Source organism: Tubulanus polymorphus, chromosome 11, assembly GCF_964204645.1.
Source record: "Tubulanus polymorphus chromosome 11, tnTubPoly1.2, whole genome shotgun sequence".
Classification (NCBI taxonomy): domain Eukaryota; kingdom Metazoa; phylum Nemertea; class Palaeonemertea; order Tubulaniformes; family Tubulanidae; genus Tubulanus; species Tubulanus polymorphus.
In genome coordinates this window covers 50,901-66,535 of record NC_134035.1, presented here as the reverse complement: position 1 = coordinate 66,535, position 15,635 = coordinate 50,901, and the positions used below count along the sequence as shown (strand labels likewise).

The 15,635-nt window shown below is 38.3% G+C and overlaps 5 protein-coding genes across 8 annotated transcripts in view; 3 read left to right on the top strand and 2 right to left on the bottom strand.

Moving 5' to 3' along the window:
- LOC141913405 (angiotensin-converting enzyme 2-like) overlaps positions 1–15,635 on the top strand; it is a 62,341-nt gene that overhangs the window by 2,084 nt on the left and 44,622 nt on the right. The gene's annotated exons all lie outside the window — the stretch shown is intronic.
- On the top strand, positions 932–3,132 carry LOC141913407 (tRNA (guanine-N(7)-)-methyltransferase-like). The gene is made up of 6 exons (XM_074804938.1): positions 932–1,096; positions 1,432–1,577; positions 1,736–1,920; positions 2,003–2,116; positions 2,393–2,494; positions 2,573–3,132. Exons 1-6 carry the CDS (start codon positions 1,014–1,016, stop codon positions 2,726–2,728), a joined length of 786 nt encoding a protein of 261 aa, XP_074661039.1. The 5' UTR covers positions 932–1,013; the 3' UTR covers positions 2,729–3,132.
- LOC141913408 (uncharacterized) lies at positions 3,107–7,501 on the bottom strand. Its single transcript, XM_074804939.1, has 5 exons — positions 7,394–7,501; positions 6,468–6,541; positions 6,142–6,246; positions 5,923–6,046; positions 3,107–5,825 (listed from the first exon to the last, which is right to left on the bottom strand). Exons 1-5 carry the CDS (start codon positions 7,413–7,415, stop codon positions 5,590–5,592), a joined length of 561 nt encoding a protein of 186 aa, XP_074661040.1. The 5' UTR covers positions 7,416–7,501; the 3' UTR covers positions 3,107–5,589.
- Positions 6,934–15,374, top strand: LOC141913406 (PHD finger protein 21A-like). 4 transcript variants are annotated; one of them, XM_074804936.1, is made up of 15 exons: positions 6,934–6,950; positions 11,295–11,412; positions 11,499–11,531; positions 11,624–11,689; positions 11,867–11,974; positions 12,063–12,266; positions 12,577–12,759; positions 12,844–12,895; positions 13,586–13,647; positions 13,733–13,790; positions 13,932–14,035; positions 14,177–14,326; positions 14,591–14,669; positions 14,756–14,859; positions 15,164–15,374. In XM_074804936.1, the coding sequence occupies exons 2-15, from the start codon at positions 11,350–11,352 to the stop codon at positions 15,263–15,265; spliced, it is 1,368 nt and encodes a 455-aa protein (XP_074661037.1). In that variant the 5' UTR covers positions 6,934–6,950; positions 11,295–11,349; the 3' UTR covers positions 15,266–15,374. The 4 variants fall into 4 exon arrangements, with proteins under 4 accessions (XP_074661037.1, XP_074661038.1, XP_074661036.1 ...); XM_074804937.1 differs by lacking the exon at positions 6,934–6,950 and adding an exon at positions 10,819–10,988 and having other exon boundaries at positions 11,306–11,412; XM_074804935.1 differs by lacking the exon at positions 6,934–6,950 and adding an exon at positions 10,819–10,988.
- On the bottom strand, positions 7,745–10,554 carry LOC141913404 (uncharacterized). The gene is made up of 3 exons (XM_074804929.1): positions 10,427–10,554; positions 10,193–10,313; positions 7,745–10,069 (listed from the first exon to the last, which is right to left on the bottom strand). Exons 1-3 carry the CDS (start codon positions 10,551–10,553, stop codon positions 8,395–8,397), a joined length of 1,923 nt encoding a protein of 640 aa, XP_074661030.1. The 5' UTR covers position 10,554; the 3' UTR covers positions 7,745–8,394.

The window sequence follows — 15,635 nt, the reverse complement described above, 5'->3', positions numbered from 1 at the left end:
TAGGTGGCTGTTATTGGATGTAAAAATAAATCATATCACTTTTGATTCTTGTGTTTTATGTCTAGATTCCTGATTTGGACCATCCGGCATCTTCTTAGAGGATTCAAACCCATAATTCTCTTGGACGCTGTAGGCTGAGGACTCAAATCCATAATTCTCTTGGACGCTGAAAGAGAGACAGCTGAGGATTCAAACCCATAATTCTCTTGGACGCTGTAGGCTAAGGACGCAAACCCTTAATTCTCTTGGACGGTGAAGAGAATAGTAGGACTCGAACCATTCTCTTGGATGCAGAGAAAATCCCCGAGGATAAACCCATGCACACCGTTATTATACGCCGCGCCGGATGAACCGTGACGAGCAACAAGGGACGAGCTTTCGCTACTATTAGAGGCTTCATCGGGGGGGGATGAGTACAGAGTCAATGGAAAACAACAGTAGGCACTAGACTGACACTAGAATTAGAGATTTTGACTATACTCATTCACTCATTAGTAGCGAAATCTCGTGCGTCAAATAAGATAGTTAACATGCTGCAAAGCCATCCCGCAGCCTGTGGAAACTTGTCTCCCAGTTCACATTTCCTCATTTGTTGACGCCGACTACGTAGTTGTGTGCAATGAACTGTACTGGCCTACGGTTAAATGTATTCTTAGAGAAAAAACCGAAAATTCTGATTTTTAGAATCTAAATTTTCGGCTATGCGGGACTTGGACTTTATTCTTTTCGCAACACATTGGGCGCAGTTCATAGAATATTCTATGCGCAGTTCTAAGTCGACTAGACTGATTACCGGTCACAGTCAGAGACCAGCAACCAGTCACACTAGTATGTGGCAAGTTATCGTAGGAGCAGCACTCGACGGTTGAAATTTATCGAGACCGACTGTGGCATCCGAGTAATCACACCGCTCGGTTAAAACGACAGAATTTTTAAGGTCGTCGAGCTGAACCATTTTTCGACCGACGGCGTGATTTTTTTAATTAAATAATTAGCCTAATTACTCTACAGAAATGACGACGATAGGTTTACCTCAGAAGAAATTTTACAGACAGCGGGCTCATTCTAATCCTATAGCTGACCATAGTTTCGATTAGTAAGTAATTTCTGATGCAGCAAAAAAGACAGTCGACCCTACTTTTACTACTAATATCATAGGCTAGGCCTGGTTGTTGTACTGCGTGCGCCCTAGTCTGAATACCAGTCGTTGTTACGGTTCCCTAGGAACAACGGCTAGGTACTAGAATACGTGCGCCCCGATTGCCAGCCTGGCAGTTCGAGTTAGTAAGTAGTGCAGCTATCATCTTTATAGTATACTTTTCACTGGTCAGGTTAACTGGGTCTCTCTGCCCGCCCCTGGTATTCGGACCACAAGGCGGCCTAACTCGGGCCTATAAAGACTTTTCTATGAACTCTCATGTTGTTTTACAGCCCGGAATGTCCAGCTAAAATGGACTGGTCAGAATACTACCCGCAATACTTGAAACCTAATGATGACCGCTGCATTGATGAGGGAACTACAGAAAAATATCAAGTAGAATTTGCCGATATTGGTTGTGGTTATGGTGGATTATTGGGTACGTTTTATTTTTGTGCCTGAATTCTGAGCTTCCTAATGGTTTACTATTTTTCATTGAAATTTGTGATTTCACGCCCCCTGCTGGCCGTCTCAGTGTCATTAATCCTCACATGCGCGACATTAAGACTGTAAGACATGATTATTATTGAATTGTAGTTGAATTGAGTGGAATGTTTCCGGAAACTCTGATGCTTGGAATGGAAATCAGAGTAAAAGTTTCCGATTATGTAAAAGATCGAATCGTCGCGCTGCGTGAACAGAATCCCGGTAAATATCAGAATGTTGCTTGTATCCGTGGAAACGCAATGAAATACCTCCCGAACTTCTTCAATAAATCTCAGGTAAAGCGAACTTCCACTCAAATTATCTTAATTTCCGTGTAAAGAATTGATTTCTATTTTTCGAATATTTATCTATTTTCAGCTGTCGAAATTATTCTTCTTGTTTCCCGATCCGCATTTTAAGAAAACGAAACATAAATGGAGAATCATAAGTTCGACATTGTTAGCGGAATATTCGTACGTTCTCAGAGAACAGGTAAATATCAGGTTCTATTCTGTCAATGCGGTACAAAATGAGTGATCTCAATCTAGTGTCTAATCTGTGTGTGTGTGTGTGTACGGGGTAACTGTTTAGCATCGGCAGTCAATGATTCATATTCTCAGTAACTCCTAAATGAAAAGACAACAGCAACATTTGCTCAACATTTGAACCAAGAGTTCCACGCTCTAACCACAAACAGTCCTCCTATTATAGCGTATTATGAATTAAACAATCAATATTTTGTAATTGATTTGTATATTTTGTGTATAGGGTCGATTGTATACAATCACTGATGTAAAGGATGTCCATGATTGGATGGTGGAACACCTATCATCTCATCCATTATTCTCGAGATTATCGGACGAACAACTGGTCAGTATAAAATATACATCTCGTGTTTAACTTTTTGAGCAATTCCAGTAGGTTGTGATGAAATTTTTGTCTCTACAGAAAGACGACCCTATTGTACCGAAACTCTACGACAGCACCGAGGAGGGACAGAAAGTAACGAGAAACAATGGAGATAAATATCTAGCAGTTTTCGAACGCGTTTCTGATCCGTACGATCTTAAAAACGATGGAAACACAAATCAATACAGTCGATGAAAATATAACTTATAGTCTTGATATTTGTTATCGCTGTCTTAGGATTCGTCTCCTCACAGGGGATTTGGGGTGAACCAGTTTTTTGTTCCCGTCACTAGAGGGAGTTTAATATTGAAGTTGTTACCTTGGACCTGCAGGACCCAAAATCTCATCAGTTACTATCGTCAACTAGTTGCTGAATTTCAGGAAAATCTGTTCAACGGTTTTGGTGGGGACGGAAACCACTGCAGGGATGACAAAGGGATTACAGTACACTCCACGCAATGGGTTGTGGGGAGGGGCATAAAAATAATCTGCTTTCAGCTTAGTCATAATCATCAAACGTGACCAGATTAAATATAAAACATACCACATTCATTATTAATGAATTCACTGTATTTTCTGTTTTGTATCAATGCACAAAATGACCTTTTTTTAACCATGAATATTTACAATTTTTGTATCAATATATCTATTTACAAATAACATGTATTATCCATCGTTCATCAGTAGTTTATTTATTTATTATTAGAGAGAACTGAGTGAAAACTGAAACGTTTGTCATCGTTATTAAAATCCTCGCATTGCAGTTATTCAATAGTTGGTTAAAGATAATCGCTGGATAGATACCATAGTAACAATGAACCTCTAATTTTCACTATCTTAAATATTCACTGGTTTAACTCAACCAACTTTCGAGCAACTGCAGCTCTGTAGACACAGTTCAGCTAACTCAATCATCAATTAAAAAATCCTGTCTATTTCAATTAGACAGTTCAGAAACCGCTGTTCAGCTAAACTGAACCTAATAAGATCTTAGATTAATTGGAACATTTAAACAGAGATAGGGTCTCAAAAATAGCTCAAAAAAAGCACCTGTCGGCAAAGATTTACCTTATCATCAAATGACGATTTGTACTAATAGTAAACTGAATTACAAATACAAATTTGGATTAAAAATTAGACGACTTCAGTGAAACTAATAAAACAACTTACACTGGTCAGTGAAACTGATAAAGTCATCACGTTACTGAAGCCATCTCTTTTTCTGTTCCAATTTGTATTTCCAATTCAATTGTCAAAGTGGATCGTCCCAAATCATAGGACAACTCTCTACGTTAGTTTCACTGTATAAGATGTAAATGACCCCTTTGAGGATCGAGGCTGGCATTAATGGTTGTAATTTACAGGTCTCCACTACAATCAGGACGTCTTTCACTTTTATACACAATCAATGCACCATAAAACTCGCTAAACACAAAACACTGAAAAACTGTGACGACAAAATAATTTAACATTGATGATTGGTGTAAAATGGGAACATCGAAAACGCAACGAATAATTTACAAAATACAGTTAACTCTTTTTCGGATCAACTCAATAATTAATTAATGATGGATCGAGAATTTCTAAATTATTTAATTGTCGCATAATAGACAAGAGTATATCAGAATTTAAAAGACTGCACTTGCCTTGGATGATGTTTAGAATAATTTTACTTCATTCATGTGATGACAACCCGATGTTGCCCTGACTAGCCTGGAATTTGTTAGCTTAAGTTAAGTTGGGCAATTTTATTGAAACGGAAGGAGTTTTCACTGTATTTTCGATGTCTTTGCGATCAAAATTATTATCAATCATAGATTTTTTACAGTCGGAAAATTTGTATAGTTAAAAAAGTAATAATCGTTATTATTGCTATAGAAATCATCGATTCGAAAAAATAATTATTTATTAGTATAATTTCAGACGCAAGAAATAAGACAATTCAATATACATTATGCAATCTATGATTTAGTCATATACATTATCATTATCCTAGCCAGTAAGTTAACGTACAGTAGACTCCTTCTAACATAACAATTGGTACCAGTGATTAATGTGGAATTCAATTTACATTCTGTTGCAATGTGATGAACGCATTCGAGTTTAAAGGAGTCTTTCCTCACTCAGAATTCTTCTATTTCATCAGTTACCTGATTTCTGTGCGCATTTAAGAGAATGAATACAATCAATTTCAAACTCACAACCAACTAACTTCATCGTTCAAATATCTGATACAGACTAGGCCTATAGTAGACTCAAATCATGTCAACTCCGAGTTAATCATTTAACTTAAGAAATGTTGTTTTCTGACCCGATGATGTATGGATTATGAACCATCCAAATCATAGTAATGCATCACTCGTACAAATTTTGTCCCGCCCAAAAAAATCAGACTTGAGTTGAGTCTACTGTAATTTCCTTGAGTCATTTGAGGGACTGAGTTTGAATTAGATTTCCCTGCGTTTTATTTACAGCACAAACTTCTGGAATAAACGACCATTTTATTCACAGAAGATATAACCGGCTGCCTCTGTTATATATTTTCCTTGACGATGAACGCGATTGAAGAAGGAATGTCGTTAATTAATTCATCGTCAGATTCCAGAATGAAATCATTTCAAATTTTGTAACCAACAGCAATGAACCGATTAGAGAGATATAAACAATATTCAACAATGTATTACAGATAAATCAATATTTTCATCGAACAATTTAAATCATCCCGATAACCGTAAGAATCTATCATTCAACCTAGTAAATCTAGTTCATAAAACTTTTGTGCTTCAACTGTAGAAACAATCGCAATTTTACCGATGAAAAGCACGTTGTTTGCCCCCACTCTCTCTCTATATCCAACACTGGAAGCTGCTGCTGCTGTTGTTGCCAATAGCAACTAGAAAAATAATAATCTCTGCTGCCAATAACACCACCTCGGAAACGAGGCGTCACCAGTTACCGTGACAACGCGCACTATAAGTTAGGTTGCTAAGCGACCGGTTTCTATAGCGCCGATGATGAATCGTTTGTTTTTCACAATTCGAACGATGAAAACGTAGCTATACAGTATTCGGAGAGTTGTTGCCAGGCGACGGCCCGTAGCGACGCACGGATTTACGCGTGCTCAGTTTTGCGTCTTTACATTGTTGGCAGACGTATTCGTCGGGGATGTTTGTACGACGTATTTTAGCACACGATAAATGAATCCAAGTTAAACACAGCGAACATTCGATCATCGGTCGACCAGCGAACGGTTTCATACAGAAACACGTTATTAAATCATAATCTTCTGTATCTAAAATATACAATATAAATACATTATAAATACGCTGTTACTGCTCGCGCTTTACGCTGACATTCTTCAAATTTGCCCGAATATTTGTGCTACGTACTTTTCACCGGAGATGGCAGAGTATCCTGTGATTCTACTGAACTCGATGTTGATTCTGAGGTGAAACTATCAGCCGTACTTCCTCCACTATCTACCGGACTTGTGTTGTGATGATTCCTAAGATCCTGAAAACATCAAATCAATCAAATCATTATTCTCTCATAGAGCATATGGTTAATCCGGATTAAGTTTAATCCGGTGAATCGAGGATTAAACTTACTTCCACTGATTTCTGTGGCTCGTATTGTGTATAAGCGAGAACTATGTTACAAAAACTGTAGAAATCTTCTTTAGTTCGACGTCGTTTGACTCTCGGAGACCTCGACTACAGCACGAGAGAAATATACATCAAATAAACTACATTCAATAAACTGAGAGATATGAGACCGAGTCAGAGACCTAATCATTCAGGTTAGAGTCAGCTGAAACAAAACCACACGAAATCCCAAAGTACTCTTAAAATGGATTCTGTTTCAGGAACAATGGGTACTTGACTAGTCTGAATTTAGTCTCTCAGTTCTGAGTTAATTGAAATAACGAACTAACCAAATTATTTTGTGATTCATCAATAGACTGTGGCCCGCTGTGACTGTCTGCTCGACTGTGTCGAGCTTTAGGAGCTGAAAAAAACACACATGACAATAAGACAAAACTAAATGGCTGGCATTTTGCCAATGCGGCATTATTCGTAGCATCCTATCCCTAAACCTTATATACTAAATTCATTGTTATTCTTATTTTATAGTAAATATGTTGATGTCAGTAAAATGGGATTTACTAAAATATAATAATGCTGTGTCGGCAAAATATTCACCGTCCTACCTGTCGTTCTCCTGGTCAGAGTTGATAATTGTAGGACTAATGATTGATGAGGGGACCCACATCAGTGAGAGAACTGGTGCTGATAGATTGGCCGATTTAGGAGTAAGGGGGCCTCGACACACAGATATGGGGGCGGTGAGTGGAGTATATCCAACCGATGAGAACCCACCATCCTAAGAATGATTACCCATTGGCAATATTTGAAAGGTACAGAGATGCACAAAGCTCTAAATAGTTTATTTTTGCTTTGAATTTTATTCAGACACGTTTGTTTAACGGGAGCTATCTAATTATTGTAGGTAACTCGTCTCGTTAACACGAATAGTCGAGTCGGGCGCCATATTTCATTCTTCTCTACTGTCCCGAACTGAGAAAAACGAAGAGTCAAATTCAAACGCTGTTTTCATATAGAAATATCGCATCGATTCACCCGAAAATTCACATAGATAAACACGAGACATGTGTGAACAAGTAAGCGGAGTTTATTAGAAAATATACCTCGCAATAACGACGTATACAGTAAATTAAAATGAGTAGGAGAGAATAAGCGCGAATAAGGCAGGTGTACGGGATATGAGCTGATTAATCTACTGCACACGAGTTTATTCACGATTAATCTTCATTCAATTCACTGTTAACCGTTCGTTTACCTTTAAATACATCTTTCGACATGTTCCGTGAGAAAATACGCGCTCGGATAATTCCAAAATCATGAATCAAAGACGGAATCCTCGTCAAATTCCAGCTCGAATATCGATTGTATTGAACGCTATATGGAGGTCATGACCTCTCATTTACATACAGCGACCTCACTCGTCACTTCCGCTACAGCGCCAAATACGATCGGGTTCGAACCCCGAGTAATGGAGTAATCTCTGTCCATCCTCCAAACTAATAAGTCTTTTGGATCCAATAACTACTTGCCACGAAAAACTACAGACAAGAAATATGTAATTTAAATTTAATAAACCAACTTTTATTCACAAAATAAAACAATCCAAAACTGGCAAAATACAAAAATGCAATTGAACAACCCTAACATTTTACACTGTACTTTTACTTAAGATGTCACTCTTGTTGGGGGAGCACCAGTTTATATTATGCATTTGAATACTAATCTTATAACCACCAAACATTAGTAAATTCCTATAGATCCTAATAGTTCCTATAGATCATAAACTTCCTAAAAATACATTCCACATTAAATGCATTAACGCAGCACAGCAGGAGACAAGAGTTTTAAACAATACGTTTGCATAGAGATTAATAACAAGAAAATGAAATATTCTCAGGAAAAAATTAAATGCAGACATGAGACTTGATAATACATTACAACATTTGTGATTGTCATATTAGAAATATCGATTTCAGATACAGTATTAGGAGACCGTGGGTCCGCTGATCGAGAATTTAATCAAATCAAGTGATTTGTGTTCATTTGAGGTTTAAGTGATAATTCAAGTTCAGGAGAAGATTTCATCGATATTCCATTGAAATGGTTTTAATATCCATGTTTTAGTTTTAGAGAATTCAACTTGAAAGTATTCAAGTTTAAGTACTATCCAAAGTATTGTCATCAGATTTATCGGTTCCAGTTGAACAAATTGTGTCCTGTCTAAAAACATCCAACTGGAATCTGAAGAATTGAAGTTTAAAGTCCGGATGGTTTTTTCTTTTTATCCGCAGAAAAAGTGAAGCCAACTCGATCTGACATGTCTATAGTAGGATATTTAGCAGATGGCAGTGAAGGTAAATTCTTCGCGGGATGTTGAGTAGCCGCAGCAGGCGGAGGAAAAGTCGCCATCATTCTCGGTGAACTGTTGAAACCGTCGAGGGATTTACGAACAGACGGAACCGCAGCTGCGTTACCGCGGAACGGTAGTTTAGCCGGTGGAACGTCTCTTAAACTCAAATGAACGATATCTTTACTGTTCGGGCAGGCGCTACGGGAACAGTGACTGTGATCGCGTAACTGTCGCCCGGGACTCGCACCCGAACTCGAACCTTGACTCGTCGTCGTCATGGTTTTACGCGGAGACAGAACCGAATTGTTCGATTTTGTCGGTCGTTTTTCTAATAATTTTGCCGATGTTTTTCGCAATAAAACCGGTTTACTTTGTAATTCCATCTGTCGACCGCTGCATTGTAAATCGATTGGTCGTCGCGGCGACTCGTCGTCCGTCTCGACACATTTCCGATCGGATTTCCTCCTCGTTTCCGACTGATTCTCATTTTCCATGTTTTCATCTTTTATCGAATCCAAGTCTAATTTCTCGACTCCCTCGATGGCTGTAACCACGGCGACGTCATCGGCGTTTAAATCGTCGGAATTATTATTTTCGTCGGTATCCGATTCGAAGAGGTTGTCATCATCATCGCCGTCATCATCATCAATTATTCCTAGAGTATCATCGTCGCTACTACTCTCGGATGATTTATAAACCTCACTTCCAACAATGAGAATATCAACATCTCGTTTATTCGACCCGACTGATGTGTGAGGTCTCTCTACCCCCTGCTCACTCTCCTCCAACCTCTGCTCGCGCCCCTCCGACCCCTGCTCACTCTCCTCCAACCTCTGCTCGCGCCCCTCCGACCCCTGCTCACTCTCCTCCAACCTCTGCTCGCACCCCTCCGACCCCTGCTCACTCTCCTCCACCTGAGAATCTATTAATGAAAATTCCGGCATCACTTCATCAGCTATAATCGATTCATCGTTGTCGTCATGGTTACTACTCCAGGTCGTCGTCTCGTAGCTGAGTGTGTTGCTCAGATATTCTGATATTCCCGTCAGAGGGCGCCAGGAAGTAGTTTTAAATCCGACTGCCCGTTCGGGAGCTCTGACAGCGCCATCTATCGCGCTTTCCGATTTACTCGCGACGTTCAATATTTCGGTCGCCATGGTTTCCGCGAACAAATTGATTTCGACGTTTGATCGTGTTTGTAGTAGCGGTAACCGTGGCGATGCAGCGGGAGTCAAGACAACGGGGAATGATTTATCAGGCTGATCGCGGTAAGACATCAGTGATTCCCAGTCACTCATCATGTCTAACTCTGTTTGAATAGCAATATTCCTCCGATCTGTCTCCGGACCGGAGGAATATTCAACTCCAGGTTCTACTCCGACCGATGAGAACAGTTCACTGATTATCTCTCGACACAGTTTCTGCGATTCACTAGTTATTGCTCCATCTCTGTACCGCTCGGAGCCATCCTGCTCCGAGTTGACGCTTTCAGCTCTTTCGTTCCTGGATTCTTCTTTAACTCGTTGATCTGAGAATTTTCTCATGAGTTCCGCGTTTAATTGTATTAAATGATCCAACATACTGAAATATAGAAATAATACTCATCATTCTTCACCTCCTTCAACCGTTTCCACATCTCTATTCCACCTATCCACAGTTCCACACCTTTCCCTTTCATACATCCACAACAACTCTTTTTGTTACCTGTTGCATTCTGTAATTTGAACATCCTTCAAATCGATCACATGTTCCAAGTTCTTGACGACGTTCAAAAGTTCACTGATACGTTCAATTAGTGCTTTTCGATCCAATTTATTGCAGTCCTCTACAAAACAGAATAGTTAATACAGCATGTACAGTGTCATTTACAAATAAAAAGAAGAAACTTTAAGTAACATAAACGGGAAAAGAAGACTCGAGGGGGGTCTAAAATCTTACCAGCTCCTGTGTCTATCCAGGAGTAAGGGAAGCATTCTTCATCTTCCCAAACAGATTTTTGATGAAGTTGCGGTAACAGCATCTTCCCTCCCTCCTCCGGAGTGATGCACCAATTACTTTTCTCCATCAAAAAGTTTCTAACTGAGGGATAGTGAAATAAAACTTTATTTATATTTGACTTGACTAATTTTTCGGAGGTTACAGCCTTTATCTTCAATCTCTTCAAATGTTATGTTGATGTTAGTACCAGGACCAGCCTGATTTTCTTATTGAGGAGGCAAAATAATTTATTTTTGAAATTAAAACAAATTAATTTGAATTTGATTATCGATTCCTGTGAAATTCACGGAGCCAGCCTTACTGGAGCAATCACTTGGTTCAATTCACGGAGCCATCCTTTATTGAAGAAGTTTGTTTTCTTTTTGTGACTTTTCATATTTTCACAATATACGTTCGTTTATCTGAATAAACGCCGCTGTAAATAATTCAAGAGGCTGATTGAAAAGCAGTGGTTTTGAATGAGAAGATTGAACTTGAAAGGCTGGCTCCAGTGCGTAGAGATGTGAGTTGAATCCAGTGACTTGAGAGGAATCAATTTAATCCATTTTTCCATCTCTTCCCTCCTCGATTTGACAATTAATCAAAACCACGTATTAAACGTTTCTTTTTGTTGCTTAAAAAAGTAAGTATTTGTTGTGATTCTTTTTCATCTCATTCATGAATTCACATTCTATTGTGACTATATTCTGTCAGTTTCACTATTTAACCTATATTCTATAATTTATATAATATTAATTATCAAAATCTTGATAAAACAAAATCTTCAGATTATCATTTTGTTGTATTTTTTATGCATAAACTTTTTCAGATTCTCTTCAGAAAATTAAATCGTGAAGTTTGAAGAAGAACTGATTTTTTGAATCATGTCTAAATCCGATCTAGCGCAAATTCAGAAACAGCTTAAAAACACAATTCAAACTCATCAGGTAAAAAATAGATATTTCTCGAATTCTTGAATTCTCGTTTCATCTTACGCAAATTTCTGATTAAATTGTTTCAAACACTTTTTCAGACACTCGTCAAAAGCATAAAAAATGACCCACAGGTAAACTGTATTCACGAACCAGTTTTAAAACTGGCCTCATGATTTCTGTTAAAACTTTCTTATTTCAAAAAACTTACCTTATACGTTTTCAGAATTCCGAGATGAAGAAACAGTTAAACGATGTTCAAGCACAAATTCAACAACTCAGTGAAAAACAGGTGTGGGTCGAGCTCTTCATCATAAACATTCTGCCTCTGAATCCATTTAAATGATGCTATTGATTCAGTTTATGTTACATTGATTTAAGATTTTAACATTTGTTTCAGGTTTATCCATTCTAAACGTACAATGCATTCATCATTTCTCTGATAAACTGTTTCTGGGTATCTTTTCAGAAAAAAATCGTTCAACAATTAAGAAAAGACTTGGCAACGACAACACCAGCTACTAAACCACAGTCTCCTAAAGAAAAACCGAAACCCCCTCATACCCCTACCCTACCAGTGAGTTCACATTATCACTTCTACAGAAAACACTAGACAGTGTTTACTTAGAAATATCTTTAAATTGTATGAATTGATGTATTTTCAGGATGTTGATCCTAGTTCTTCCACTCTGAATAAACATGCTCCTACATTTGCTCCTGCTCCTGCACAGAAACCATCACCTTCAAAACCGACGACGGTCGCAGTACAGAAACCGCAGCACAAAAAACACCAGCGTAAACAGAATCCTCGACCCTCGTCGCCTCTCAGGGTTCCTAACTTTCGTATGAATCGACCTTCGATATTACAGGTATTTCATTTCAACGAGCAAATCGCACATTTTTGGCTGCAGAAAACTTCGCCTTGTGAAGTGATTGGCAAAATAATAGTAAATGTGAGGTCGGAAAAGCTAGATCAGAGAAAATCATCAAAATTTTGATTTTGTCCAAATTAGTCACAAGTGTTGCCCATGTCTAAGTTTAGGAGCAAAGTTTATTGAGTTTAAACTAAAATCTGTGATTCTCAGAAAATAATTTTTTGACATTAATAAAAAATTCTCCGAAAAGAATCTGCTTTCAATTTTATATGTTTAAATCTACTTGATTTTGTCCTGTTTTTAGGGTAAATCTCCACGTTCTGTAAACGCTACGGGTCGAAATGCACAAAAATCCGCTGCTGCTGCTGCTGCAAATAAAGTTACTGATAACAATACAACATCTCGTACACCACCGCAGAGAAAACAACAGCTGCATCAACAACAACCTCATCAGAATCAACAACACCAGCATCAAGGAAAATCTGGGGTCAGTGTTTTAATAATCTCGGGTTTCTGCCAAAATGTTTATATTCATTGTAGTTTTATTTATGTTTGATTGTTGTATTTTTAGAAATCCGATTTTATGGCCGCTTTAGAACTGATCAATCACGAATCTGTGAAAGGTAATTCATTCGCCCTGATTAAACAGTTTTCCACACTTTGTGAAGTTTAATTTTCTCTTGAACCAGACTCAATAGTAATCCAGTGGAGTCGAGTTCACAGGACTCCTTTCTCTTGAACCAGACTCAATAGTAATCCAGTGGAGTCGAGTTCACAGGACTCCTTTCTCTTGAACCAGACTCAATAGTAATCCAGTGGAGTCGAGTTCACAGGACTCCTTTCTCTTGAACCAGACTCAATAGTAATCCAGTGGAGTCGAGTTCACAGGACTCCTTTCTCTTGAACCAGACTCAATAGTAATCCAGTGGAGTCGAGTTCACAGGACTCCTTTCTCTTGAACCAGACTCAATAGTAATCCAGTGGAGTCGAGTTCACAGGACTCCTTTCTCTTGAACCAGACTCAATAGTAATCCAGTGGAGTCGAGTTCACAGGACTCCTTTCTCTTGAACCAGACTCAATAGTAATCCAGTGGAGTCGAGTTCACAGGACTCCTTTCCGTAGTTCTTGGTGAAAATCTGACTTTAGGTACAAAACATTGAAAATCAAAACTCTAAAAATCAAACTGACCACTGAGATAAACGGGCCTCAAATATTTGTCTCTTGTGGCAAATTCTGAGAACTTTGATTTGGATCCTGAGTTCTATATCCAGTGAAGGATATCTGTGTATTAATCTAAACTCATGTTTTATAGATTTACAAAGAAAGCGCTCGGATAGAAAACGTCACGCGAACTCGGGTCATCTCGAATCAGAGGTAACTTAGACATCCTGAATATTATTCTCTCCTCTCTGTAGATGAGATGTCAGATTTGAATTATGTGTATGTTTGTATTTTGTAGTTCATCCCGTTACACAGAAGAAGTTATGGAGGAAGCCCTCTATCTAAACGACCCCGAGGTAGGTGCTGTATTACATCCTGCCATAGTTTAATGACAAAGGGCCAACAGTTTAATTACTGACATCACCTTCTCCGTGGATGAGTACGAAGTCGATCTATGTTTGATTTGTGATATAATGATTGATGTTGATATTTTCCAGGTCGATATCAGAGATGTTTGTCACCGTGTACGAGTCCCCCTTCAACTCCTGATCACTCTCCTTCCAAACATACGTTCGACAAAAACGGTCTCACCGACGTTCAGGTCTGTTTAAATAAAACGTCTTGAATGCGTGTGAATAATTTGTCTTCTGAGTTTTATAAGAATCAGTTTATTTCCAAACACAATTAAACCTTAGTTGAGCACTGTGCATTTTCAACTTATTTCAACGTGTTTGTATTTCAGAATGGAAACCATGACAACTATTGCTGCATTTGTGGGTCGAGTGGTGAATTATTGATGTGTGATTCATGTAGTTTAGTTTATCACTTACAATGTTTAGAACCACCTCTAACTGCTGTGCCTAAAGGACTCTGGAGCTGCCCTAAATGTCAAGTAAGTGTTTACAATGAATTTCACATAAAACTGTAGGTGAACAGTTGCACATGAAGGGCTTAGATTTAAGACCAGCCTAAGACCATTATGGATCAATAATCAAAGACTGGTCTTATTAATTATTTGAAGACTACGATATTATTAGAATAAGAATTGATAGTCCAAACCGTGCAACTGGGCCCTGAGTTTATGGAATTCAATTAGTCATGATACAAAGGTATCGCCAGGTAAGATTTTAGATGATTCTATAATATTTTTTTTCAGACCGCCGGAGTTAAACTTTCGACAAGTCATTTCAACGAACAGTTGTCTACTGTGCACGCTTATATCGCTAAGAAGGCTGGTACGTAGAATGATAGGAGAGGGGTCTGGGGTGTGGGTGCTGTCACGCTACGGCTGTTTATCCTTTCATGCTGTTCTTATTGTCAGCAAAAGAAGAAGAAAAAAAGAAACTGCTGAAACGAAGTGTTGAATTGAACCTTGAAAAACAACAACTTGAACAGAAATTAAAGCATTTTGACGGCACTTTAGAAGTAAGTGAATTCAGAACTATTAATTCATCAATAAATCTTCAAGCTTAACTCTGAATCTTCATTGTCATTAAGACTAACTTTGGGCATACCTAAGATCCAGTTGCACAGTTGTGTCAAAGTGGTCTTATCTTATAAGACTTGTTTAAAATCTTAGTGAGCCACTGACCTCTCGATCCAGTCTCTAAACATAGCTCGCATAAACCAAACTTTCTTTGTAATACAAGGTTTATTCTAAGATTGGTAGCATTTATTTCTACTAGATTATAATTTCTGATGTTGTTTATTTTCGTTGTTTATCTTACAGCAACAGGAACGCGAAAAAACTGAACTGATGACAGTGTCGTCATCACATCAACAATCAGTGGACAATCTGAAAAACTTCATTCGAGTATTTCAAACATCCTGATGTCTCTAAACCAAACAAACAAACAATCGTGTCTTTTATAAAATTAATTGTCATATTTTGTATGAATCATGTGTCCGATGAAATTATGTAATAGAATGTAATAATTATGTATCATGTCTTAAAATTGTTTCGTTGTTTCTTGAGTTCGATTTTACGTTGAAGGAGATTTTCATCTTTTACCCTAGTCTGAATACCAGTCGTTGTTACGGTTCCCTACAACACTGTAAAGACTCAACAGACCCTTACAGTGAGACTAGTTCAGCAGTCCCGTACCGTGAGACTAGTTCAGCAGCCCCGTACCGTGAGACTAGTTCAGCAGTCCCGTACCGTGAGACTAGTTCAGCAGTCCCGTACCGTGAGACTAGTTCAG